This window comes from Triplophysa dalaica, chromosome 10, assembly GCF_015846415.1.
Source record: "Triplophysa dalaica isolate WHDGS20190420 chromosome 10, ASM1584641v1, whole genome shotgun sequence".
In the NCBI taxonomy this organism is placed as follows: domain Eukaryota; kingdom Metazoa; phylum Chordata; class Actinopteri; order Cypriniformes; family Nemacheilidae; genus Triplophysa; species Triplophysa dalaica.
This window is the reverse complement of record NC_079551.1, coordinates 9,184,399-9,211,660: the sequence shown is the minus strand read 5'-3', so window position 1 is coordinate 9,211,660 and position 27,262 is coordinate 9,184,399. Positions and strand designations below refer to the sequence as shown.

At 38.8% G+C, this 27,262-nt stretch overlaps 2 protein-coding genes across 6 annotated transcripts in view; both read left to right on the top strand.

Moving 5' to 3' along the window:
* The window catches only part of si:ch73-63e15.2 (protein strawberry notch homolog 2), a 44,496-nt gene extending 37,394 nt beyond the window's left edge, over nt 1–7,102 (top strand). For all 3 annotated transcript variants that reach the window (XM_056758058.1, XM_056758057.1, XM_056758059.1), the window contains 15 exons: nt 60–245; nt 332–453; nt 554–685; nt 1,107–1,242; nt 1,567–1,679; nt 1,819–1,890; nt 1,990–2,098; nt 2,180–2,251; nt 2,349–2,492; nt 2,647–2,741; nt 3,142–3,234; nt 3,460–3,591; nt 3,763–3,839; nt 3,920–4,110; nt 4,254–7,102. In XM_056758058.1, coding sequence (XP_056614036.1) covers nt 60–245; nt 332–453; nt 554–685; nt 1,107–1,242; nt 1,567–1,679; nt 1,819–1,890; nt 1,990–2,098; nt 2,180–2,251; nt 2,349–2,492; nt 2,647–2,741; nt 3,142–3,234; nt 3,460–3,591; nt 3,763–3,839; nt 3,920–4,110; nt 4,254–5,050 — 2,471 coding nt within the window. In that variant the 3' untranslated portion in view covers nt 5,051–7,102. The remainder of the gene's footprint in view (nt 1–59; nt 246–331; nt 454–553; nt 686–1,106; nt 1,243–1,566; nt 1,680–1,818; nt 1,891–1,989; nt 2,099–2,179; nt 2,252–2,348; nt 2,493–2,646; nt 2,742–3,141; nt 3,235–3,459; nt 3,592–3,762; nt 3,840–3,919; nt 4,111–4,253) is intronic.
* A 1,551-nt stretch (nt 7,103–8,653) lies between these two features.
* tjp3 (tight junction protein 3) lies at nt 8,654–27,262 on the top strand. Of its 3 annotated transcripts, none has more exons than XM_056759038.1 (30): nt 8,654–8,796; nt 16,129–16,185; nt 16,905–17,029; nt 17,161–17,263; nt 18,580–18,847; nt 19,074–19,177; nt 19,273–19,462; nt 19,550–19,619; nt 19,705–19,805; nt 19,893–19,971; nt 20,059–20,150; nt 20,278–20,362; nt 20,515–20,618; nt 20,722–20,806; nt 21,443–21,519; nt 21,593–21,689; nt 21,769–21,848; nt 21,967–22,039; nt 22,803–22,867; nt 22,947–23,010; nt 23,183–23,339; nt 23,419–23,527; nt 23,608–23,827; nt 23,901–24,100; nt 24,519–24,614; nt 24,799–25,086; nt 25,176–25,276; nt 25,610–26,140; nt 26,413–26,459; nt 26,797–27,262. In XM_056759038.1, exons 2-30 carry the CDS (start codon nt 16,138–16,140, stop codon nt 26,948–26,950), a joined length of 3,813 nt encoding a protein of 1,270 aa, XP_056615016.1. In that variant the 5' UTR covers nt 8,654–8,796; nt 16,129–16,137; the 3' UTR covers nt 26,951–27,262. The 3 variants fall into 3 exon arrangements, with proteins under 3 accessions (XP_056615016.1, XP_056615015.1, XP_056615017.1); XM_056759037.1 differs by lacking the exon at nt 8,654–8,796 and adding an exon at nt 13,568–13,656; XM_056759039.1 differs by lacking the exon at nt 8,654–8,796 and adding an exon at nt 15,104–16,011.

Genomic DNA, 27,262 nt, shown 5'->3' with positions numbered 1-27,262 from the left:
GTGCCTTAATTTAGATTGTTGCTTTCGGTCTAATCGTTGGATTGAATGTTCATCTGCAGTTAAACCACGAGGCAGGCAGCCCAAGCAACCCAGACACGGCACTGACGTCGGGGGGGTGATTAACATCAGCGACGACAGCAGCACGGAGTCTGACCCCATGGACAGTGACTCCAACTCCTCGCCCGACTCGATTCAAGACAACAGCGATGATGTCATCTTTGTCAATCAAACCAGTTACCAAATGGGTATGTTGGGATGACAAATCATTTTTCTATGGCAACACCAGAACACGACAGATTTTTCTAAAAGTTCTCTTTTTTTTATTTAATAGCCCGGTTAGAAGAGATGAAACAAGGGCTTCTCAATAAGATCGCTGAGCTCGGAAAAGAACTACCTCTTAACACACTGGATGAGCTCATTGACAAGCTCGGAGGTCCAGAAAAAGTATCAGAGGTCAGATTGATTTTTTAAAGGTATTTTTAGGGACCCTGAGGAAACTGAAGGAACGTCAACAAGCTATAAACAATTGTTTTTTATTTGTGTGTGTGATCAGATGACGGGGCGAAAAGGCAGAGTGGTGCATCAGCCTGACGACAGCATACGGTACGAGTCCCGCGCCGAGCAGGGCCACACCATCGACCAAATTAACATCAAAGAGAAAGATCGCTTCATGAATGGAGAGAAGGTGAGACATTTAAGAGTGCATTGGTTTTAGCGGCATCTAGCGGTGAGGTTGCGAATTGCAACCAATGGCTCACTCCACCCCTCTCTTTTAAGCACTACGGTGGCACTAACAGCATGAAGATGTCGTCGCGTTTTGGCTTCTTTGGCGAAGGAGATTTACAAAACGCGCATCTGTAGAGTAGTTTGTCCGTTCAGGGCTACTGTAGAAACAACATAGTGAATTATAGAAAAAGCTCATTCTTGGATCATAAAAACATAACTTTTAATGTGCCAAAGATTTATATATAATATTTCATTTCTGTCAGTAGATCCTAAAAAATAGATCTCCATTAGAGATGCTTAGAAAAGTTTAAACACGTTTTACAAATGATTTTCAAAGTATCACTAAGATGACCTCTATTTTTGCTTGCATTTATTTTCAGTTGGTGGCCATCATATCAGAAGCGGCCAGCTCTGGCATCTCGCTTCAGGCCGACAGAAGAATAAAGAATCAGCGTCGGAGAGTTCACATGACCTTGGAGCTGCCCTGGAGCGCAGACAGGGCCATCCAACAGTTTGGTAAGCACGGTTAAGTTCAGTCATCCCTTTTCACTCAAAAGCATGACCTCACGTCTACAGTAAGGAAAGTATTATCTACAAAGCTTGTGCTTGTGGCCATGCACCAATTATCTCGTCTGCTTTGAGTGGGGTCATTTTCTAACAGCTTCAGGCTACAATGTGCACTTTGATGATGTTCAGAGGTTGTTACGCTGAGTTTTTACTCCACGTTCTTAACTCCACCTGCATCACCAAGCCACAACATCTTAACTGTGATCAAAGCTCTGTTCCTATATAGATCGTCACTGAACCACAACGACTGACTTGCAGCTATTTGTTCTTTAGGTCGCACTCATCGTTCCAACCAGGTCACAGCACCGGAGTATATCTTCCTTATATCCGAACTGGCGGGCGAGAGACGCTTCGCATCCATTGTGGCAAAAAGGCTGGAGAGTCTGGTACGTCCCCAAGCTCTCTTAATATTCTTCAAGGCTGGTAGAACAGGATCACATAGTGTTCCGAGAAATACCTTCCTTCAAATCGCCCATCCACTGCTAAAATAAATCGTATCAAACATCTGCTGTTTGCTTTTCACAGGGAGCTCTGACTCACGGCGACAGGAGAGCCTCCGAGTCTAGAGATCTGAGCAAATACAACTTTGAAAATAAAGTACGTAGCGGTTTCACATAAGACAATGATAACGCTGTACAGTCAACACTGAGATGAGTCATTGACTAACCCATGGTCTGTTTTGGCTGTTCCTCACAGTATGGCACCAAAGCGCTAGATAAGATAACCAAAGCCATCCTTGGTCAGATTGAAAGCAAGGTACCCCCTCCAAAGGACTATCCTGGTGGTGACGCCACGTTTTTCAGAGGTAAAATAGTATGCGTGTATTTCTGTGCTTGTGTGGAAACTATTTTGGAGCCTTGATCTAACCAAACATTGTCTGTCTTAGACATGAAACATGGTATGATCAACGTAGGCATGCTCTGCACTCAGTCACGCTTGGGCATCAATACTGAGAAAGGTGAGTTTTTTTTTATTTTAGACATGTACATATTTACTCGCATGCTAAGTACACACAAATGTAACACACCTGATCTTGTGACTTCTGTTTATGTCAGACTGCAACATCACCAAGTTCCTGAACCGGATCCTTGGCCTGGAGGTGCATAAACAGAACTCCCTTTTCCAGTATTTCATCGACAACTTTGACTACTTGATTGAGAAGGACAAAAAGGAGGGGAAATATGACTTGGGGATATTAGGCAAGTAATTTTCTGCGTTACTTTCAACGTTTTGAAAACCCAAGGATCTGTCTTCCAAAAATGGCAAGCGAATTTCAGTTTAAGAATTGCAAAGGGTTAACCGTGTTGAATTCACTTATTCAGATGATAACCAAATATCTCTGTTCTCCATTAGATCTTGCTCCAGGTAATGATCAGATCTATGAGGAGACACAAGAAAAGTTCCTGACTGCTGGAAACCCTCAAGATGGACAAGTTGTTCTTTATAGGGTCCGTCGGGAATTTCAGTTCTACTTTTTAGATACACTTTCAAATACAGACAGCTTATTATTCAAATAGACATTCAAAACACTACTACAACAGAGTTGAGAAAATGTGCCAGAGGCTCATGAGTGATACAGTACATACGCATACCAGAGTACATGATAATCATCCCATCTGTGAACAAAGTTTAGTTTCACATGAAATGTTGAGGACTGGTTGTCACAGCAATGTCCACAAATAGTTCCTTTATAAGAACGAATAGTTTGACTGAGAATAAATCACACATACTGTTACATAGACTGAAATCAATCACCTAAAACGTATCCTGGACCTTGACAGGAATCACAAGCAAAACAGCCCTCCAGAAGAATCATCTCTAACTGTACTGTTTTGTTTTATCACACAGATAAGTGTAGATAGAGGTATGCCATGGTCAGAGGCTATCGAGAAGGTCCAGACACTCAGCAACCCGGACGAAGGCTTCTACTTATCCTATAAAGTGAGTCTTCCAATCACAGTGAGGCAAAGAAGATGTTTAAAAAATTTGCATGTTGTTTCCTTGTAACACAGGAAAGTTCCACGGAAGAACTTTCCATACCGGTTCTTTTACACGTTTTTTTACTTGTCACACAAGTTCTTTCATAAGCGTTTGGATAAGCATGACGTTTTCATAAGTTACTATGGTTTTAGTTGTTGAATGTGTTTGTGTTTCTCCCCTTCGCAGTTAAGAGGTAACCACCCGTGCGTGCTGCTTGCCATGCATAGCCGAGAGCGCATGATGACCATCTACAAACCAAACATCGGCAAGCAGGCCCAAATGGAAAGCCTTGATAACCTTCAGAAAAAATATCGCAAGGTCGGTTTAGTTACTTCTATAGATAAATTCAGGGGGGAAAAATCTATTATATAAAAATGGTTAATGCTGCCATCTAGCGCACATAACCAGTAATAGCTCACAGAAGTATGCATACTTGAAATGAGAACGAACATGGGTGCAAGATACCAATTGATAGATGTCTGTCTCCAGGTCACTGCAGATGAGGCTAAAGAAAGCTGGGAAAATCAGTTTATGTTCTCCTTCAGGAAGTGTAGCCACGCTAACTGGTGAGTAACAAGCACGTTCGTGCCACTGATGAATAGTTAAGGTAAGGTTAGAGAACCTAACACGACTGTGTTTGTTGTAGGAATGGAAGGTGTAAAAAGGTTGAAGAGGGCCAGGAGTGTTTGATGGGCACTCGGTTGCGTCAGTACCACATGTTGTGCGGTGCTCTGTTACGTGTTTGGAAGCGGGTGTCCGAAGTGGTGGCTGACATCACCAGCTCCAGCATTCTACAGATCGTCCGCCTCAAGACGAAAGACAGCAACAAACAAGTCGGTGAGTGTTGTTGGTTATCGACTGGGGCGAAGATATTTGTGTTTTTTTGTTGGACAGATGGTACTCAACCAGATAGTGTTTCTCGCCACTTCGGGGGCTTGGTGGTTTTGGCTAAACATTTATTTCCACTTTTTGTCACCCAGGTATTAAAATCCCTGAGACCTGCGTGTTGAAGGTACGTCAGGAGCTGATAAGGATGGATAACGAGGTGAAGCAGCGCCGGAGAGAGAAGGAACAGCAAGCGCAAGAGGAGCTTCAGGCCCTGGAACGCCCAAGGCTCATGCAGCAACAACATCGGGAGTTCCTGTCAAATGTATTTACAGTGCAAGCTCCTAGCCTGGCCACCCTGTCCACCCCGTCCAACCCATACTCCATCCCCTACCCCTCCTTTACATCTAAACATCCTCTTGAGGAGATCCTGGACCTGACGGTTTATAACACCGCAACCTCCACACAAGTTGTGCACAATCTCTCCGCACCATCCGGATCCACTGTGGACGATTTTAACATTGAGGCGTTTTTACAAGAGGAACATCAGTCGCAGCGGGAAATCCAGTCCGCGCAGGAGAGCAATCCAGCACAGGAGGAAGAACTGCAAGACGTGTTGTTCTCCTTAAACTCGCTAAGCCAGAGCGTCCCTCACACTTCCTCTTCGGAAACACAAACGACAGAACCTGTGATGTCATCGAGTCTCATTTCTCCTCCCCACTCTTCCTCGGTATCCCTATTCACGCCCACACACACGCCTTCCACCTCTTCTTCATCGTTGTCTCACGCCTCCCTCTCCCCCACGGACCAGCACATGCTGCCGTTACCCAACAACCACTGCAGTGCCGAAGCTATTATTAACGTACGGGAGGTGTTGGACAACATGTTGCGTAGCGAGCCTTGCAACCCCGTCATTTATTACCCACTACCCAAGAGAGACCCTCTGGTCTGACGCTCCTGTGAAAACACACTCAGGGCTGTAGTCTCACCACTGCCAATGTTCTGTTTATCCACCGATGGCTTCGGTTTCACAAGCTTGAGTTTTTCTTTAAGACATAGTATGTTTTGACTGGTTTGGGAGTATCCATACCATCCATAGACCGGCATGAATTTCTGTGCTGGTGGATCTTCGCGGAGTTATTTCGTCAGGGGTTGCCAGAGGTCTTCTCAAACATCTTTTTTTTTTTTCGCTTATTACACAGTTTGTCCTTCAAAAAGCTTAAAGTGCACTTCAGAATATCAGAATATTCTTTAACGTTCTTTGGGTAGTTTTACATTTTATACACTGGCCCTTTAAAAAGCAATGATGTACCAAAACATTTTGGTCCAATGTGAAGATATTTCAGGTCGGACTATGTCCCATCAATGAATATTTAGCTTAAGCTCCCCCTGCTGAGAAAGCAAACCTCAAACCAAAATGTAGTTCTGCGTTAAACAATCGTTTGATTTACAGTTCTTTTTAAAGTTCTGTCAGATAAACACTTTTTTGAGGAGTGAGAGAACAGGTGACTGTTGACGTGCCTTTGGATAACACAATGGAATGTAGTCATTTTGACACATCGTATCTGCGGATGTATGTTTGTTTGTATTTATTGCCATTATTTATCAGCCCTCTGAAATGTGTACTTGTAGGAAATCGAAACTTTGTAAAATAATATACTGGCTCATTCATTGCTTGGCATCAAAACATCACGCCGGGTCCCTGTAGTGTTTTTGTTTCCTTCAAATTTTGAATAATATTTTTACATCCCAGTGCAGACAAAAAATTATTCTATTTTGGAATTTGATTTGATGTGAAATTCATCTTGGTTGAAGCTGAAAAAAGCTAGTTAAGCACTTTTAAGCCATATTTGTGCTTTTACTTTTATTTTAATTCTTATTTAATTTCATTTGAAAGGGATGACTTTAAATATTTTAGTTACTATTTTATGTTTATTGATACTAAATACGAATTTAAACAGACAGTCTGGTAAACCAAAAAAGGTTACTGACAATAATATTATAGCTTGTTAAAAACACAACTTGTTGCCGGGTGGTGGAATATTTAGCTTTTTCCTACTGTCTTCATTCTTTATGCAAATGAAACTGAAACCCAAATGTTCATGTCAAGCGTTTACTGGCGTGATGGTCTATCTCAGGATAAAATCTATAAACATTCAAAGATTAAGTTTTTATACCTTAAACGTACATCCATTTGTTGTCTGTGTTGAGGTTCGTCTCATTTGTGAAATGCTTTATTGTCGACAGATCAAATATTATTTATTTATCCATTATTGCTAATTCTGTGCACAAATTTCTTATTCTTTTAGTTTCAGATTTGTCCATATACATTTGCACTTTTGGTTAGAAATTACCCCTGCATGTTTTTATATTACACACACTTCAAATTTAACGTAGGGCTTATGTACTTGTCTGTACGTATGTTTTTTTTACTGCCCTCCCAAAACAGCCATTGATACATATGACACATTTTTCTGTTATGCACTCTTAACAAAGCGTCTTATGCAAAGATGAAAGCACTATACAAAGAGGCTATGTGAAAGGGACAAAGTAAAATTCAACCTCTGTTACTAACCAAAACTGTGTATGATTTGCACTAAAAACAACAGAAACATGTTTGTCTGTTCTGTGACATTAGTGCCGTCGTGTTTGTTTGCTCCAGGGGTATGTGGGAATGCGTTTAATACTGTAAACATCTCGATTCATTGCCTTCGCTTTTATACTGTACAAGTATGGCTTTTATGTAATTTATTGCTTAGAATAAAACATGCTACTGACTGTACGTTTCTTGAAATGTTTTTTCTGTTTTCATTTTCTGTTGACGCTTTCGTTGTTGTTTATCCCTTTTGTCATTTTCTATATTTATAATTTAGATCCAATTGTATATATTGTAAAAACAAATCGTGCCTTTGAACTGTTTCTTAAAGAAATTGTTTTCTACGTGTATGTAACGAAAGGAACTTATTGCGAACATTGTTCTTAATAAAGCAACAAATAAAATGTTTAGATTCGTGAGTTTCTGTCCATAAACTGATGTCTCTGAGGTTTTTTGACAATTTTTTATATATACATTAATATAGAAGATATGTATAAATATAATGTATAAAAACATGATACCACCAAAGCACGTTTTGAAACCATGCAATGTCAGAACTTTTAAAGTAATAGAAACCTGATAATTACACTTGATCACAAAGGTCTGGTTTCAGATATTAAAATGAATGATGGACCAGTATTAACTGTATATAACTTGCCCAGAAATATCTTAAAATATATAAGTGCCATTGTTTTGTCTCGAGGGATCCACACCAGTGATTTTTATAAAAGCGACATAAATATCTTAATTCGACTAGTGCTATTCCCCCAAACACAACACTACGCTTACATGATTTTATCTAAATATCAGAAACTATCATATGTAGCCTACAATCAAATCGCTTGATTGACAGCTTACTCGCACTAGCTAAAAGTGCCATGTGTCAAATAGAGAAAGAAACGCCCTGTTTTGGAGAGTCCACACATTTAGAGCGCATCCGGTGTCATGAGGAATCCAGCCCTCCTCTTATTTGGTCCCCTTAGGACCTCGAGTCATTCTATTGGCTGAAAGAACGTCTATTTGGGTACTCTTTTAGCGCCTGATTGCAATTCTTACAAAATATTACTATACTTGTCACTAGAACTTTGCTAAAATTAGCATTAACGTATGTTACATTAAGGGCTTGCTATGCTAGTGTGTATATGAAGCTATAGGTAGTGAATTCAAACAAATCTCGTTTTTACTGTTTTAGTTAGCTTCCGTATCAACTAGCATAGTTAGCTATAGCGTACGAAAAAAGCTAGCCCTAGCGCTTACATTCACAGAAATGTTCATTATTGAACCTGTCGGGGTCCTAAAGTGGACCGAATTCCAATGGGGGACTTATTCATTTTTTTACAACAATGTTACATCACATTTGCCAAAGAGAGAGAGGAAGAAATAAATAGCAAAATAATCATTCAATAAAGTTAAGTGCTTTTAAACTATTACATGTCTTCAGAGCTTTTTTGTCATAACTGTTTCAGTATCATAACATATATTTTAAAGTTATTAACAAAGTGTGAAATGTTAGAGGGGGGACTCGATACCTCATGACACCGGTGCAGTTACTTACAATGTGTTAATATGATTATTACGTCACTTCTCCACTGAAGGGCGCTATAGCATAAGAAAAGCATCTAAACTCCATAAATGTTACATACAATTAAATTAACTTTAAAGCAACATCGAGGCACATTACAACAAAACAAACTAAGACACGTTCTTCCGAAAGCAAGTTGAAGAACAAATGAAACCTCCATGTCTCCAAATGAAATGTCTTCAAAGCACTTATAAAATAAATGTACAGTTCGTTTTACAATTTAAATAAATAGTTTAATAAATCACATCCAATTAAACCCAATCTGAGCGTAAAGTAAAAACGATCGCTATCCGCTGTAGTGAGGTGTAGAAACTTTGTGGCGAAACTGGCCAACCCGAGTTACCCACCTCCGTTAAGCTCCTCCCCCCGCGCGCGCAGGTACGTACGTGAGCAGGTGCTGCTGTATACATGCATCGAAATATAACGAAACTATCAGATAAGTGCAGTCGTCAGGCCCGGTGAGGCCTTTTAAACGGAATAAAGCACTTTAAATATCATTTTAAAGGAGAGTCTGGATAAGGTGAGTCAGATTTAGGTTAAACCTGCTCTGTTTTGTTGTTTTTTAGGTTCGCGTTAGTCATATGTCACCAATTCAAGTTCAAATTTTAACGGTTTCGATTAAAATGAGGTCACGGTTAAACAAATAATCGCAACAAATAAGCAAATCCTTAGCCGAAATATAAACACATGTTGGCGTGGATGACTTTGAAGCTCGTATGTGAGTCACTTGGCTGTAAGAGAAACAGCTCATGTTCTTTTGATATAAGACTTATTTTACAGAGTTGTCTTACTAAACCAGACCCTTGTTGTTTCGTTGTCACCTCGGATATCGAGGTTTCCTCCGGTAATCGTGGACACAGTGTTGTTATACGACTCTTTGTCTGAAGGAAATTGCTTGAAACTTTCAATGGTCTCATTCACAAACAGTAGTGGTTCAGTTCTATGTGTCAATGTTAACTCATGCGTGTCTCTCATCTGGCTTTACTGGTTCTTCCACCACCCCACTCGAGTCAATACGTGCTTTGTAGTTTCACTGTGGTTTCGGGAAGCAGAATTCCCATATATTCACATTTCCCTGCAGTGATGTCTTTGACTGAAGAGAGAGTCTTTATTTTAACAGCTTTACAGAATAGCCATGTTTGCGGAACGGTGTTAGTAGTATTTGTATTTCTATCAGCTGCATTCAATGTAAATGTTTCACTGTTGGAAATCTTTAAGGGATGGTTCACCCTTAATAAAATAGGAAACATTGCTTTATACATTTCTTTGTAATGTTAAACACAACATAATTTATTTTGAAGAATGTAGAAAAGCATAGAATTCTGGGGCACTCTTGACTACGTTGTCATCTAAGTCAATGGTGGCCAAGAAATGTTACAGGCATTCTTCCAAATATCTCTCTCTGTGTTCGTCAGAACAAAGGCATTTATGCAGATTTGGAACAACCTGAGGGCGAGTAATTTATGACATATTTTTTATTTTGTGTGAACCGTCACTTTCAGGTTTGAGGCATACCAAATGTTTGTGGACGTGTACAATACATCCCCTGTTTGTATTCCTAGATAGTTTTCTTAACATAAGTAGAACATTCCTTTAGGTTAGGGGAACGATCTCCAATCCTTGAACTATTTAACCTATTTTTATTTCAAGTAAAACCATGTAATCATAAATTTAGTAAGGAAACATAATAATCATAGTTTTAGCATTTTGTAATATAACTATGCTAATACAGATGGTTACTTTTTACTTTTACTGTAAAAATAATACTTTCACTGTAGCATGAAATATTTCTTTACACAATCTTTCATCTATACACCTGAATTATTAATACGGCTTTCTAGATTTGCTATTCTACTTCTTAGACTTGCATTTGTTCTTGGAAGGTAAATCCTTATCTTTCTTTACATTTACATTTAGCTGACACTTTTATCCAAAGCGACCTACAGAGAAGATAGGGAAACAATAAAGCGATTTGTCAATTGGATGCAGTAATACAAAAAGTGCTTAAACAGAGATACTAGTCATTTACAAAGCCGATTGAGAGAGAGTCAGTCATTCGGTTGAGAAGTTAAACCGAGGTCCTGAGTCCCTGTGGTCATTAAAGATTCCATAGCACTTCTCGTAAAGAGTAGGTGTGTAACCCTGGTGTCCTGGTCAGATTCCCTCCACTGGCCTTTGACCTCCAAATAATTCCCACCCTCTGAATTGGCACTATCTCTCACCTCTCCGCCTATACCACTGGCGCCGTTGTACTTTGGCTGCCATTGCATCATCCAGGTGGATGCTGCACACTGGTGGTGGTTGAGGAGACCCCTCATATGATACGCCTATTTCACAATATGGCAACAGCGTAGGCAAAACTTTTTCCGCTCAATGCTCAAGAATTGTTCACTTCGCAGAACAGACGCGGAGACTAAAAGCAGTTAGGCATGTAGCGCTCCCTTTACGGTAATTTAAAATAAAAAAACATATTTATAATTTCATAGGTTTTTCCACGGTAAATAATTAAAAAAAGCGACGAATTTAGGCCATACCAAGAGAACATGGGCGCCATCTACTGTGAGATCTAAACATTTCCTATCGAGAGTCCGCTTATAAATCCCACTTAGCCATCACATAACCTGCTTAATCGTGTTATTGATATAACTGTCTCAACAAACTCCTGCAGTCAATTATTAATATTATACAGTATGCATTTTATTGCAAATGAAAGATCTGCAAATATACCATCTTTTCTATATAACATGTTTTTCATAATTTTCTGGTTTTCATGATTTGTTTTCTTATGTTTGCTATAGTTTTATTTCTTATTTTGATTGTTATTATTATGATTAGTTGTAGTACCAGCATCATCATGTAGCATTGCTTAAAAGCTTGAATACTCAGGCATGCTTCAAAATCATCTGGTCGACTATTTTGTAGGAAGTGAGTAAAATTACGATTTTGTCTAAAGAAATATAATAAAGTAAACATATACGTAAACAAAATTTCATCTATATTTCTCCAAATGTGCACACTTGGATCAAAAAATTTACAGAATCCCTGTGATCACAAATTAATTTTTATTCTGTATTTTTTGTACCATACATTGTTATATAAACATTGTAGCGGTGAAATGTAAATCTAGCACTTCCAAACAATACTATTTATTCTATTCGAAATGGGAATTAAACCCACCATGAACCAAAACTGAGTATGATTTTTCTAACATATAGGATAATAAAAAGATTGCTCAAAAACATTTGTTAGGATTTTGTAATGTTTTCTTGAAAACCATGAACAAAACAGACAACATCCGTTTCTGTTGAGTAAATATATTAATTCTTGTGAGAAATGATAATGGAGCTACCGCTACATTATAATAATGAATGGCTTTGGTAGCAGCGCAACAGGAAAACGTTTTTCTTACTTCTGGTCGCCATATTGTGAAATAGGTATAGTTAAAGATTAAGTAACATTAGATCATGAAAATTACATTTTATGCAGTGTGTTATGTTGCAGTGTTTGAAAGTAAGCAGTCTGTGAAGTTGTAAGTCTAAAGGTGAATGAAACAAAGTTGTTGGCTTGTAAAAAAGGGAGTCGACTCTGAATCACCCAAATGCGATGTGAACTAGTCCGAGTCTTTAACCGCCTGCATATCTACATCATATCTATCCAAATCGACTTACATTTCATTATAGTATACATTTGTTTCTAATTATGTTCAATCCCTGGGATCGAACCCATGACCTAGGCGATGTTACCACCATGCTCTGACCACTGAGATACAGGAAAGGATTGAGTCAGAAGAACACAAGTACACCGTTTCTAAAGAATTGGCCTTTTTCCAAAAGCAAGTGGTCTCCAATTCTGAAATCATTTACACAGATATTATTTAAGGGGTCACACCTTTTCACAACACAAGTGTTCTCTGATGTCATATTGCATTTGGAATCCACCTACATTTACTGTCAAATCTGTTGGCCTGAGGGTGTGAATTCATTCCAGTAAATTGACCGAACTCAGTAGGTTGTGGAAACAAATGACAAAATACTTTGTGATTTTTTATAATGACGGAGTTAAAAAGTTGTTTGGTATGGGCCAAGTTTTGGAAAGTGTATTTTCCCTCAGAAAATGTGAGTGTTGTGCACTGCACAATGTTATGTTGGATGTTGCTGTGGGGTTTTGTGGGTTTTTTCATGTTACCATGCCATTGCTTACATTTTCTTGGTGGTTGCTAGGGTTTTCTGGTGGTTGCTATGGTATTCTAGGTAGTAGTATTTATTCTATTTTGTTCCCTAGTTATGGAATTGGTTTCTTTGTAGTTGTAAAGACTATATAGCTGTTACAAAAATACATCAAATAAAATATTAATTAAAATTTGAGTATTATTTTTACAATAGCATTATCGTATACTTTTACCTTATATTTTAGTTTTATATTATATTTTATGTTTTGAGTTATAGAGTTGTCCAGATCTCCTTTCACTGCACGTTGTATATTTATATAACTTTGTTTGTGAATACAAAATCTTGAATCTTGGAAGTTTTAGGGCTTATTTTATCATTCACTACTTGAATTTTAATTTAATTCGGGTTACCAAGAGTTTAGTTATATCATGCCAAACAGAAAGTACATCTGTTTCCAAACCTTAATTCCTCAAATAAAATAGCTGGAATTTCCCCAACCACCTATAGGCACAAAAAGTATATTAAACATTAACAGGATTTGGGTAATGATTGTCAGCGTAACCTAAAAGCCATTCATTCCCCATTAGCTCGCAGTTGAAGCCTGCATTGAAACGCTGAATTGCTTTTGTGATGTGACTCTTATCAAAGAAAGAACTATTTGGTATAGTGTTCTCAGTGTTTAGTGTACTGAATGGTGACCAAAACACGCCCACTTAGACATGACTAACATGTGATCGATTACAGTCAGTATTGTGTCATCTAGGAATGGGGTTAATCGGATACAAATACAAAATTGTATTGTATTGCAATAATGCAGAACACATAAAGCAAAATAATTAGAAGAATGTTGGTGAGCAAACAACATTGGTCCCAATTGACCAAACATTGGTCAAAATATCTTCTTTTGTGTTCCATAAACCAGAAGAACAAAAAATGTCTTACACAGCATGAGGGTGACAATTTTTTTATTTCTGAGTGAATTATTCCTTTAAGATGGTAACACTCCTGTTCCACCTTAACTGCTTCATGGAAAAATCTGTATCAGCATATCATATGATTTGTAGAGAGAGTCTAGTGGGTGGAGCGTAGCGTTGGCTCAGGTGGGGGTTGTACACGATTTGTTTATTCTACAAACTACCATTTGGGTCTTGCCATGTTTCTTGTGGGCTTCAACTTACACTTTGATCATGGCAGTGAGATTTAAAGGCATGGTACGTACTTGATGCATCAATACCAAGAATACATCTACTTGTTGATGTTAATTTTTGAATGACTAACAAGACATGACTTGCATTTACTAAACATCCTGAAGTGTCACCAGAGCCGTGTAATAACACATTACACACAGGTGACCGTAAATACTGACATCCACCTGTTGCATCAGGGTCTGATGCCTTTGTTATTGTTTGGAGCTAATGAAGATTGAGATTGAATGCTTTGTGGTTGGTTCTCTGACAAAGGACACTTTGTAGTGCACTAATCGGAGTCCCGGTGTGCTTTGCTGAAGGGTAAAATGTTGATAAAGCACCTGACTGAACATTTAACCTCTGGTTAAGCAGATGTGACCCTTTATTTTTGAATTCACGTTTGTGTTCTGCAACCTTATTGACAACTTAATAGTTTTGGTGATGCAATTTTGTTTATATTGAATGAAGCATGTTTCGGTGAAATTGAGAATTTTGTACATTTGTCCTTGAACATGTTTCCTTCCTTGATGTGTTCGTTGGTAACTCAGTAGCTTTAGAGATTCTGGTGGTGATCTATTGTATATAATATAAAACTACAGTGTTTGTTTGTGTTCAGTTTGTTGGAACAGGTGTAAGAGCACTGGACTGTTATAGTATGACACGTTCCATAAACGTGTTTTCAACCCATTAGGTTATTTGCATGAGCAAACGTGTCAGGAAGTTCAACGTTGCCAATTTTAAATGTTTTTCATCCAATTCCTATCATGTCAAGTTTATGCACATTTTAAGAATTTTGAACCTTTATGTTGCACAAAAGTTTCTTTATAGTGCAGAAAAGGGTTCCACAGACTATAAAAATATAAATAAATTGTTCTTTGACTTGGCTATGCTATGTGGTTGCTAGTCTTATTATTATACATTACTGGCTGGTTGCTAAGGTGTTGTTACTAGGTGCCTACTGTCCAAAGATAAAAGTCGCTAAAATGTTGTCACCCTATGGTTCGGAGATTTTTCGTTCTCATTTTTATCTTGGTATTTCATGATCGGGCAATTCGAGTGTTCTGGATGTGACATTTTGGGTTATGGATGTGACATACTATAAACTCTCAGACAATGTATTTGTTACCAATTTTAAACCATCTGCCTATGTTAACTAGACCCCTATTGATAGAGTCTTAACATTGGAGAAATTTCAGTCTATGCACATGATTTCTATTTTAAAAAGAGAAATATAGACTGTTATGGATGTGACAAAAAAAGGATGCTTTATTTTACGAGACAACATATTTTGTAGGATTTTGGTGAATTAAAATGCACAATCCAACAAATGGAGAAGGATGACTCCTCATAGAGCTTTTTTATTTTGAATATTTTACTTTCACATGCCTATTTATGAGGAATATGGACTGTGTTATGGATGTAACTATTCTGAAACTGGAAATGTAAAATCTTGCTTTAGAAACAAAAACGCTTTAAAAACTTTGAGACTTCAAATGAGTATTTAAACCAGAAAATGTTGACATCTACCTACTTTATGAGTATGGTGAAAACCTTTGGGACATGACGTCGTGTAGGTGTTTAAGTGTCACATTCAGGGTCATGGGTTTGTTTAAATCAGTAAAAATTACGCTTGTCTCAGAAAACCACACTATTATTGTTAAGCAAATCTCATCGGCTTTTAGATTTGAAACATTTGTGAACAAAATTTGCAACATGACTGATCAACCTCAGCGAAATCAAAGAATGTATACACAGACCCTATCTGTTGGCTGACCTTTGTGTGTGGACCGTAGCCAATAAAAACATGGGACACATTCCAGGAATTCTCTGGTCCAATAGAAACCACTTTTCATGTCATCATGACTGCAGGTCTTTGTTATAGGAAGAAGAAAGCATTAAATGATAAAGACTCCATGGAATATATGATAATGTGTACATTTAATTTATATATGAGTGCAAGTGTGAAGGTATCCTTGAGCACTATTGACCATTTAGAAAAATACTAATGTAATATAAAAATGAACCTCTACCATCAGAAAACTTAAAAGATATATAATTTATAATTTTTCTTAAAGCCAGTCTGCGTGTTGTACACTGGTAACTCTCCATTGAGTCGTTCATATTCAAAACATGTTAAGCGAATGATTTCAGCCACTCAGTGAATGTCTATTAAGAGTCGTGTGTTGTCAGAGTGTTTATCAGTTTTGGCGAGCCGTTGTCGAGGAAGTATCAGGTATCGCTGTTGTCACAAGGTGGCTCCGCCCCCCATATACCTGTATGGCAGGAATTCGACAGGCGGGGTCACGCTCAACTCTTCTCATTCCTTTTCATGCTTAGCCAGATGACAAACAACAGCCGAGCGCGGCTCGTACAAAAGACGTGAGGCCCACAAAAACTTCCTAACCACATATGTTTTTTAAATGTTATGTCTTTGTGAGTTATGTGGAGTGCTTCATGTTATACAATTGAACGTAAACTGTTTGTTTTTCTTTTCAGAAAACAGACATGGAGGAAATGACGATATGGGAGCAGCACACCGCCACTTTAACGAAAGTAAGTCACGAATATGTGGTTTAATTCACCGTAGCCACACCTTTACCTACCTCTATACAGGTGTGTCGGAGAACGTGACACGGAGTGTAGAGTTTCCCATGCGATTGAAAGTTGAGAGGGATTGAAAGTTGGTGAGCGATTGTGAAAGCATGATTGTCGAAGAGGTTTCCATCTGTCACCAGGACACACCCTGAGTTTTGGGCTGTCAAGTTAAGGGTCATGTGGGGCATTCTTGTATAGAAATGAATGGATATTTTTTTTTATATATATATTTTTAGGGGGTTTTATTATTTTTTAATTGGATTTTTATTTTATTCTTGTTCGTCTCCTTCATTCATTGTTTTATTTATTTGCTCTGAATCTTTAGATTTTTTTATTAAAAAAATATAATTTAAATACATTTTTATTTTGAATTTATTTATTTGATTTGTTTATTTATTTCAAATCATTAGTAGTTAAGATAATTAGATTTTTTATTTGTCTTGTCCTTCTTTCACCATTTTATTTATTTGCTCCGTATCTTTCTATTGTTTTTTTTTTATTATTATTTTATTATACTTTATTTAATTATTATTATTTTTTTTTATTTTTTTTCATTTTCTTTTATTCATTAATTTTTACTTATTTAATTAATTTTTTATTTTAATTCATTTTATTATTTGTTACTTATCAACCTTTCATTTATTTGCTCTGTAATGTCTTTATTCCTTTCTTCTTAGGACTCCAAGGTTGGCTTCGGTTTTGCCGTTTCAGGTGGGCTGGACAAACCCAATCCAGCAAATGGGGACACAACAGTGATTGTCTCCGATGTTATTTCAAACGGCCCCGCGATGGGACGGCTTCAGTGAGTCTTACTATTCATAACACTTCCTTCCACACATCCTGTCTGACCTGTCATCTTTGTGTACACGACCAACATACAGAGATTTCATATATTGCATTTTTGTAATGCTCAGCTATTATTTTTTACTACAGAACACGAGATCAGATAGTTATGGTGAATGGAGTTTCGATGGAGAACGTCACCTCGCTGTACACTATTCAAAATCTGAGGAAATGTGGGAAAACGGCAAATATTGTAAGTGAAAACATTAGGCCTTATTCCGCGGTCACTCTACACTTTTCGTTTGATTGACATCTAATCATACGCATGTGAATGCCGCAGAATGGAAACACAATCTCATATGAAATTCGCCTGGTTGCAAACTTGGTGACGTCTGACCAGCGAATTTGTGTCTCGTGAAGTTGTGTGACCGTATAAAAAAGAAGATAATAAATTACAAGATGGAATATCAACACGAAAGTGCATGTTTATGTGCAAATGACTTGTTAAACCACTTTCACATAAATTGTTAATGCGAATTTAATATTTTAATAATTTTTTGTGTTGTGTAGAGAAACCTTTGTCTTAGGGGTGGGCGATCTAGAAAAAAATTCAAATCACGGTTTTTTCAAGAAAGATCACGATTCACGATTTTATCGCGGTTCTTCTTCAAGTTGGTTTTAAGACTATTTTGCAAATTAAAGGGGCTTCAATACAGCCAAACTAAGTCCCCATATAAAAATATACTCTTTACCATTTATATTTTGAAGAATATTTTAATCAAGTTAATATTTAATTCAAGTGCAAGACCATAAATCAGCTGTTAGCAAAAACTTTACATTTTGAATTTTGTTTTTCATCTTGTTGCGGCACTCGGAGTAAAGCTGTGGAATGGGCGTGGAGGATAAATATTTTTGGCTGGGTATTTCGTAACGTGGATCTACAGCTTTGAGCAGTTTTTTAAAGCCCTCAGTTTCCACAGTCTTTATGGGAATCATGTCTTTGGCCAGGTAAAATGCGACCGCGTCAGTGACATCTTTTCAGCGCTTGTTCATTCTGTCATACGGATACGTGTTTTTTTTCTCAAATGCTTCTTTCGCTAAAGTCGTTGTTTAAGCCCTTTAGTTTCCGTATGCTTGGTTGTACCTGATTTACTCGCGTGGGATCCCTTTATAATTTGACTGTCGGCATACTCTTTCAGTCCCTTTTATTTTGAGGTGGTTTAAATGGTTCGTTGTGTTGCAAATAACTGTTGTTTGGGCCGTGTCAGTTGGGGAAAACCCAAACCATTTCAATACTACTGATGTAGAATTTTTTTTAGGGACCAAGTCCTCCGTTTTCCCTCCATCTTCACTGACCGCGTCACTTAATCTTACTGAATTCACAAGCAACGTATACGAGCTTGTTAACATGGCGCAATCTATCGCAAGTATGTTGACGAATTCTATAGAACAGCACTATATAGGACGATTTAACGATTTTCCCGAAAAAGTGGATCGTGCAGTCATTTTAATCGTTCGCGATCTAATATCGTCATATCGCACACCCCTACTTTGTCTTTCTTTTTACAGACTGTGAAGAGACCACGCACGATTCAGATTCCCGTGAGCAACAGACCTTCCCGCTCCACCTCACAATCCAACTTACTGGACGACAATGGACCGCAGCGCAAGGGTCAGCGTGGCACAGACGGTGGCCGCAACCGGCGAACTCGAAGCGTGACACCCGACCGCAACGGTCATGATCTCCCCATCATGTCTGGCTTCAAGAGACTGCCCAATCAGGACGTGCAAGATAAACCAATCAGAGCGACCCTTGTCAAGAAAAAACCAACAGATGGTTAGAACCCCAGAACTTAGCATTCGTTTTTTTTTAAAGAGTCCTCATTGATTCACTCTCATGTCATTTCAAGAGATATTTTGAGAACTGTTTTTGTGGTTTTGTGTCCATACAATGAAAGATAATCGGAGGGAAAAATATGAATATCTTAAAAATTTACATTTTTCATCTACAGTGCATAATGGATTTAGTCAGCTATGTATTTTGTTTCAACATCTTTCTGCAGAGTACGGAATGAAATTGGGCAGTCAGATCTTTATCAAGCACATGACGCCCACCGGTCTGGCTTCAAAAGACGGCACCCTTCAAGAAGGAGATCTGGTTCTAAAGGTGCGACAAAATGGATCAACACCTCGAGAATCATTAGAGACCGATCCATTGCACGCATGTCCTCATGTTTTGTCAAATTGTATGGCCTTGTTTAGATCAACGGCATGACAACAGAGAATCTGTCTTTGCTGGAGACCAAACATCTCGTGGAGAAGTCCAGAGGTAAGCTCACCATGTTGGTGTTAAGGGACGACAGAAAGTTCCTGGTCAGTATTCCTGAAGTGGAGGACAGTCCTCAGAACAGCGCGGATGAGAGACACGAAGACAGCAGCTCGGAGTTGGAGGGTGAGTAGAGTTATTACAGTATCTGCTCCCCACTGCTTATAAGTTAGCTTTTAATAACCCTTTTTTTTCTCGATGTTGATCCTAAAGATATCTCAGATCTGGATGTAGGAGCCCCAGCAAATCGAACATCTCGTCCAAGAGATCGACGCTCTCGCAAGTAAACAAACCTAGAAGAGATCTTTCATTCCGTCTTGTGCACTTCACCTGAGTAAATTGCATTAATGCAACACATTGCTCTACAGAAATCGTGCCGATCCTGTTCCCCTGGCAAAGCCTCGTGATTCTCCTCCTCTGCGCTCCACCCTCACGCGACCCACGGCTAAGTCGACGGCCCCTCGCAGAGGTGAGTCTTAAACCTTCTTTTACAAGACAAAATAATTTTTAATTTCAAATCAGCAAAACAATTTACATAAGACATTTTGTTGTTCAGTTCCCTCGGAGTCTGAATCGGACCACAGCAACTCGTCTCCCCCGTCAAGATACGACACTCTGGACAGAACCAATTATAAGTGAGTTCATGTGAAAAATGTAGTGGTCCATATAAATGTCAAAATCAGTTTGCTTCATTCTGGGTAAACAATTGTTTGTTGTTCCAGGGTTCTCTCGGGGGTCTCCGCACTGCCAAACCCTCGAGCTTCACCCGTCACCCAGAACTGGAACTCCTCCACCGCCTCACGTACTCGCAGAGGTCTGCCTAAAAAAAAGCACTCTAATACACCTGTCTCCTTATTTTATGACTCATTGAACCAGTTTTAAAAGCAACGTTTTTCCAAATAAATTGGAGGTGATTTAATGACTGTTTATTTCGTCACCAGCGGTTTCCGAGTCCGATTCAGATCGGAGCCAGTCTCCACCCCCAAAGCACCAGAGTCCCAAGACTGACAATCACTCCAGATACAAGTATGAGCACGAGATGCCGAACCCAATGTTGAAAAGTTACACACCTCACTTTTCGAAATCGAAATAAACTCATCCATCCGTGAGCATTAAGCTCAGCATTTTGCAATCTTACACCCAAGCATTCTAAAAAAGTCTTCCTCTTCTTCTCCCAGAGTGCTTCCTGATCTCCCTCCTCCTGGTTTGAAGTCTTCCTCGCTCAGCATGTCTCAGGATTTCCCTCGACGCATAGCCTCGCCTTACAGGCCGTCACCCAGAGGTGATTTTGACTTCTTGACAGTGCACATTGTCTCCTTACTACAAACCATTAAGTGGCCATTTTTGCAACTCCATTAAACTTCATGTTTGTTTTTTCCCTGCAGCATCAGAATCTGAATCGGATGATAACGTCGCACCTTCACGTCGACAGGGCACGCCAGCCGGCCAAGAGTCCCGCAATAGATACAGGTATACATGAAGGAGTGCCGGTTGCTGCCCTTGATGGAAATAAAGTGTGGTTTTTGTTACGATTTGATACAAAGTTTTTCTTTTTTATCAAGTTTACCTTTCAAATTGTTTCATGTTTGTATATGTTGTATTTCAATCATTGTGTGACCATGTGATAAATGTGATCTTTTAAAATAAAAGACACTGGTTAACCCGAACCCTCTTCTGTAATGTGTCGATTCATCTTTTTGAAAAAGTCAAGATGGATTAGGATGTTTCAATCCTAAAATCCACATAATCTTGAATCTGAATGCATAACTAGCAGAACTCCTTGCATCATAAAAGCTGCATTTATGAGATACACAAAATGCACAATACATTTTAAAAGATTATTTATATCAGTGTTCTGAACATACAGTGAGATTGAAAACGGACAAATTTAGTTTGACTCTAGTAGTTGTCCGTAAATCATGAATAATTACATATATGGGGGGAACCAACATCTGTCATATGATCATTTATGAAGACCACCCATCACATCATGTGTAAAACAGCTCATATCACCACATCTTCTCTTTTAATTGACATGCATTGGTAAACATCCTATCACGCCATTAAATCCCTCACTCTCATTCTTCCATCTTTCCTCTCTTTCAGGGTGCTCCCTGAGGTTAACGCAGCCCCTAAAGTGGAACCTCCAAAATGGGCAAAACCCTCTAAACCTGTAGAGCGAGGTACGTGCGAAGCTTTAACCAGTGCTATGACAATGGTGATGTGAGTGTAATTAAATGATTTTTTGTTAATCAGCTCCATCAGAGTCTGAGTCAGATCCTGACACAGCGAGTTACAACCCTCCACCAAAAGCACAGACGTCAACCAGTAAATACTCTAGAATGAAACAAGGGTGAGATATATGTTATTATACATATTATGTCATACCGGAGGTTTATTCAATTAAACATGAAATTAAATCATTGTCCTAGACCTGAAATTCCAGATCCAATCATCAACAGTCGACAGGAAGCTCCGGTCAGAGCAGCACCTACCAGACCACCACCTGAAGGTCTGAATGCATTCATTTTTCCATATTAAAGATGATGTGTGGCATCGGTTTGCAGTGTGTTTTCTAATCTAAGCATTATGTTTTTTGTTTTGTGATGTCGCTTTGATTTGTTCACCAGATTCTTCTGAATCAGAAAGAGCCTCCTCACCTTCCAGGGCATTAGAGAGTCCAGCCCACAACATCGATCACAGGTACAAACACGTCACATGACCCGTTTGCACAAATCCAGACACCCATTGAATCCGAACACACCCATTGTTTTCCATATCTATCTAATTATATTTTCACCGGAGCCTGTTTACAGTCGTCTCAATTCAGATTAATTTTTCAAGTGCAATTTTGCATTGTTGCAAAGCAGCTTTACAGGAAATAAATAGTAGTACAGAGAGTAGAGACAAAAGTAAAAACAGATAATTGTAGGTTATTTTAGTTGGCTAAAATTTAAACTTTGAAAATGTTCCTCTTCATTGAATCAAATCAAATATTGGCCTAAAAATGACTAAAATAAGTTTAGGGCACAAAAACTAGGATAATAAACACAAACTAAAATAATAATGAATTATTATTATATTGCAACGTAAGAAATAAAAAAAAAATAGAATGACAAAAGCATGTAACAAAATTGCTAAAAATGTACCTAAAATTAGTATAAATATTGACGATAAAAGCTAATTTAAAATATTAATATAACAAATTAAAACCAAAAACCATAATAACTCTGGGTTGTAATAACAAATGATTAATATATTATTTTAATTATGGGAAATTATGGATTTCGATTTTGTTATAGTATTTATTAGATAGATAAAATACTCATGAATGTGGTCTTAACATTATAGTTTTTTTCATATCTTTATAATTGTTGTTGTGGTGTGGGCTTCCCTGAACTTTTTATAAAACTTTATCTTTATTGTTAAAGTTATTTTCCTGAAGTCTTTTGGCTCTTTCTTCCAGTTTTCCACGTTCTTACGACACTCTCCGCTCTGATGCGTCTCTACCCAACCACACCAGGATAACCTGTGAGTATTAGTAGTCCAAAAACCCCTCATATAATATGGTTGACATAAATCTAAGCATGTGACTAATGTTGTATTTTAGCCAAACCGGTTGAGGAACCCCTTTATTCACTTCCGCCAGACGCCGTGCCTACACCAAACCCGGGGTGAGATAATTTGATTATTGTACATATAGAACGTTGCACCTTTTGTTTTCGTCCGCACTAAAGCTTAGGGTCTGCAGCCATATTCAATCCAATAAATGCTTTCTTCAGTGTCAATGCACTCTTTTACATCCATAACCAAGTCTCTTCAATGTCTCTCGTTTCTTCATCTCAGGTACAGCTCGGACCAGAACCACATCAGCTTTGTGAAGGAAGGCAATGTTGGGTTGAGGTTGGTGGGAGGAAATGATGTCGGTATCTTTGTCGGAGGTATCCAGCCGAACAGTCCAGCTCAGAATCAGGGCATAAAGGAAGGTGATCAGATACTGGAGGTAAGATGACGTTCACATCAGACATGAAACTTCCGCTGTGTGGCGTTCTCTAAAGCTCCGTTATGTTGCTCTTTTGCAGGTAAATGGTGTGGATTTTACCCACTTCACCAGGGAGGAAGCTGCGATGAATCTCATGAACATCCGTGCTGGGGAACGTATTGATATCCGGACACAGAATAAAATGGACAGTGAGTGCTTCTTGCTTTCTTGATAAAAGGATTTCATCTTTTATGTTAACAAGGGTATTCATTTAAAAAATTAATTTCAGTCTACAGGAAGATCACAAAGTCCAGTTTGGGAGACTCTTTCTACATCCGCACACACTTCGACCACGTGGCCGAAAACACTCACGACCTCAGTTTCACCCGAGGTGAGGTGTTCAGAGTTCTGGACACGATGCACCGCGGGAAGCTGGGAACCTGGCTGGCTGTGCGCATGGGCAATGACCTACACGAGTTGGATAAAGGAACCATTCCTAACCAAAACAGGTGTGGTATAATGGATTTGTGAATTTGTCTTTTCAGCATTTCTTGTTCTGACTGCAGCTTTTCTTTATCTCAGAGCCGAAACGTTGGCCAATTTGGAGCAGGCACAGAGAATCAGCGCCGCCGAGAAACAATCCTCTGGCCCCCGGGCAGAATTCTGGAAGCTACGGGGTCTCAGAGGAGCCAAGAAGAACACCAGAAGAACTCGTGATGACCTTTTGCAGTTGACAATCCAGGGGAAATTTCCAGCATATGAGAAGGTCCTGTTGAGAGAGGGTTAGTGATTTTTTTATTCAACAATTACTTAACAATGGATTGCTACTTAAAGTGATATTTCACCTGAAAATAAATGTTATATCATTATTTCCTCACCCTCTTGACATTTCAAACCTGTTTTGCTGTCTTTCTTCTGCAGAACACAAACGCAGATATTTTGAGGAAGGTTGGTAACCAAACAAGGCCTGCACCCATTGACTTGTATGGTATGGGCACATAACCAATCCAAGTGAATGGGTGCCAGTTGACATTTTTCAAAATATCTCCTTTTGTGTTCTACGGAAGAAAGAAAGTCAAACAGGTTTGAAATGTCAAGAGGGTAAGGAAATAATATTTATTTTCAGGTGAAATATCGTTTTATGAATATTGTTTGCAGGATGCTTTGGTTGTAACGTTTTGTATGTTTGACCATTTACAGCAAATTTCAAGCGGCCCATTGTCATTTTGGGTCCTCTGAATGACATCGCCAATGAGAAGCTGGCTAGAGAAAAGCCTGATGAATTTGAAATCGCAGGTATGAACGAATGAATTTTTGTTTTAAAGTAAACATTTCTCAAGGCCATCATTACTTTCACAGCTGGTCATTCATTTTTACTTTCTCATACTTTTTCCTTTTTATTACTTAAACTTATCCAGTAATTCCTGTGCCCTGGCATTGTTCATATGAAACATTTAAGATGTCCACTTATTATTTTTAGAAATGGTAGCCAGGGCTGGAAGTGAAAGTTCATCCAGCGTCATCAAGCTGGACGCAGTGAGGCGAATAGCAGAACAGGACAAACACCCCCTGCTGGACATTACTCCCACCGCAGTAGAACGATTGAATTATATCCAGTACCATCCCATGGTGATTTTCCTGGACCCTCATAGTCGGAAGGACGTGAAGAGCATGAGGCAGAGACACATGCCTGAATCCAACAAGAGCTCTCGTCGCCTGTACGCTCAGGCTCTGAAGCTGAGAAAACACTATAGCCATCTGTTTTCTGGTATACCTTCTATCATCAACCTTTTGGATCACTTGAAATATTTCTGAAAAAATGTTATGTGGTCTAAGGCAATCTTTGGTTTTCTATAGCACGTGTTGATCTTCTGCCAGACACTAACATGTGGTACGACGTTGTGAAAGACAAGATTCGCCTGCAGCAGTCTAAACCTGTCTGGGTTTCAGAAGTAACGGTAAGATTCACTTCTGTAGAGAGAGAAATATATTTTGACTCAAGGTCATGTCAGAATGACCAAAATTGCCTGTTTCCCAGTAAATAATGTGTTTAAAAATAGAGAAAAGCCCACTGGCCATGTCCTCGGCCCATCCAACTTCCTGTTTTGATTGGAAATAGGTCATTTCATATTAAGTAGTATTAGCATAGAAATGAATAATTTTTTAATCAAATACAAGCTGAGTCAAGCTTCTGAAACTGAATGTTGAATTTGCACCTCAAGGTTTCTTTATCAGTGTATACAACCACCACGTCATTGTAGTCTGTTAACAAGATGTATGTGTTTGTCCAGTTGGATGGAGGTAGTGAAGAAGAGCTTGACGCGCTCAGCCGCTCGCACAACTCCGACTACCTCAGCGGTGCCAGTGACTATGAGGACACAGATGGTGAGGCCTTCACGGACGGCGAAGCCTACACTGATAACGAAGAGCTGGATGAGCCCACGGCTGGAGTCCTCGCACGCCGTGGGACCGCATTGGCCCGTTCCTCAGAGCCCGCAGATGAGCAGGACCCCAGCCCTGAACCTCCGTATGATTCAGAATCGTACCTGGATGAAGAACCAGAGTACACCCAGCCTCCCTCGGTGCTACCTCCCATGCTGCACGTTCCAGAGCCCCGAATGCCACACTTCGCTTCCAGCAGCACTCAAGAACAGGATGACGTCCCATCACAGCATAGCTTTACGGATTCAGATTTCAGCGCCAATGACATGGCAGCACCACCGGCACCCTCCTACGCACCGCCAAACTACAGGGCACCGGACCCTTCAGAGCGGCAAGCAGAAACTCCTCCCTTGTCGGCCATTGAGGAGAAACTACAGCAGGTGTGGCATATATAGAATTCGTAAAACTTGTGGTATTGAACAATGACAAAATAATTTTGACATTAGCTCCTGGATTTACATCCATTGTTGGTCCTGGAATTTTTTCATTTAGAAATCAAAAGCCTTTCTATAACCTTAAAGATATTAGGCTATTGAAGAATTGACATTAGACATCGAATGATTGTCCTACCAGTTTAAATCTGTTTGAGAAAGATAAAATATATATATATTTTTTTGATAAATTTACTATTGGATGTATTTTATTGTTTCAGACTCGTTTGGAGGAACCTGCGAGGAAGCAGTCCCCATTATTTATAGTGTAAGCATTACTACATTATTCAACAATCTCTGTTTTAGGATGTTAAAACACTCCCTACGAGTGAAAGTCTGCTAAGAGGTTATAAAGGGTGGCTGACGTCACATTTTTGCTTCTTGCCGAAGGAGATAACATATTTATAAACGCGTTCTGAAGAGCAGTTTGTCCACTTAGGGCTACTGTAGAAACAATTTGATAGAAATTTGTAGAAACAAATGATACATTTTTACATATTTGTTCAATTCAATAACCCTTTAGCAGCTTTTCACTCATATCTCGATTAAGCCAACGATATATACTCTGTCGTTTTAATACTGTTATACATGAATTTCTTTTTCAGGTTGTCCCATCATGAAGCTTTGCAAACACGGAGGTCACGCATCAGAGGAAGTGACAGCGATAGTGACCATAATGATGGCAATGACAGGGATGATGATGATTATGGTGATGATATAGGTGATGACATTGAATGGGGGCCTGCCACAGAGCTCTAATATACACAGACCAACATCACAGAGCTCTCGTGCTTCACATTTGGAACCTGTACATTCCCAAAACCAAACTGAAAAAATAACATTTTAATGTCATCTTTTTATAAAGTGGACCTATGGATTTATTGATGACTATAATCCTGGATCAATTGGGAAAATGTAGAATCCTTTTGCGGGTTTTGGTGCTCTAATCTCCCTTGAGATTGTTTCATAAACAAAAGTTGTAATGAACTAGGGTATGTTATACCCTATTCAGTAACTCTAGATATTATTTTAATTTTGTATTTTTAAATAAATGAATTTTATTTCTCAAAA

Coding starts and splice junctions, on each gene's coding strand:
- tjp3 (XM_056759037.1), top strand. CDS start 13,633: ATGGCAGTGAGATTTAAAGGCATG. Junction 22,040..22,802: donor GCCCACAACATCGATCACAG/GTACAAACACGT, acceptor TCTTTCTTCCAG/TTTTCCACGTTCTTACGACA. Junction 24,101..24,518: donor GAAGGTCCTGTTGAGAGAGG/GTTAGTGATTTT, acceptor GACCATTTACAG/CAAATTTCAAGCGGCCCATT.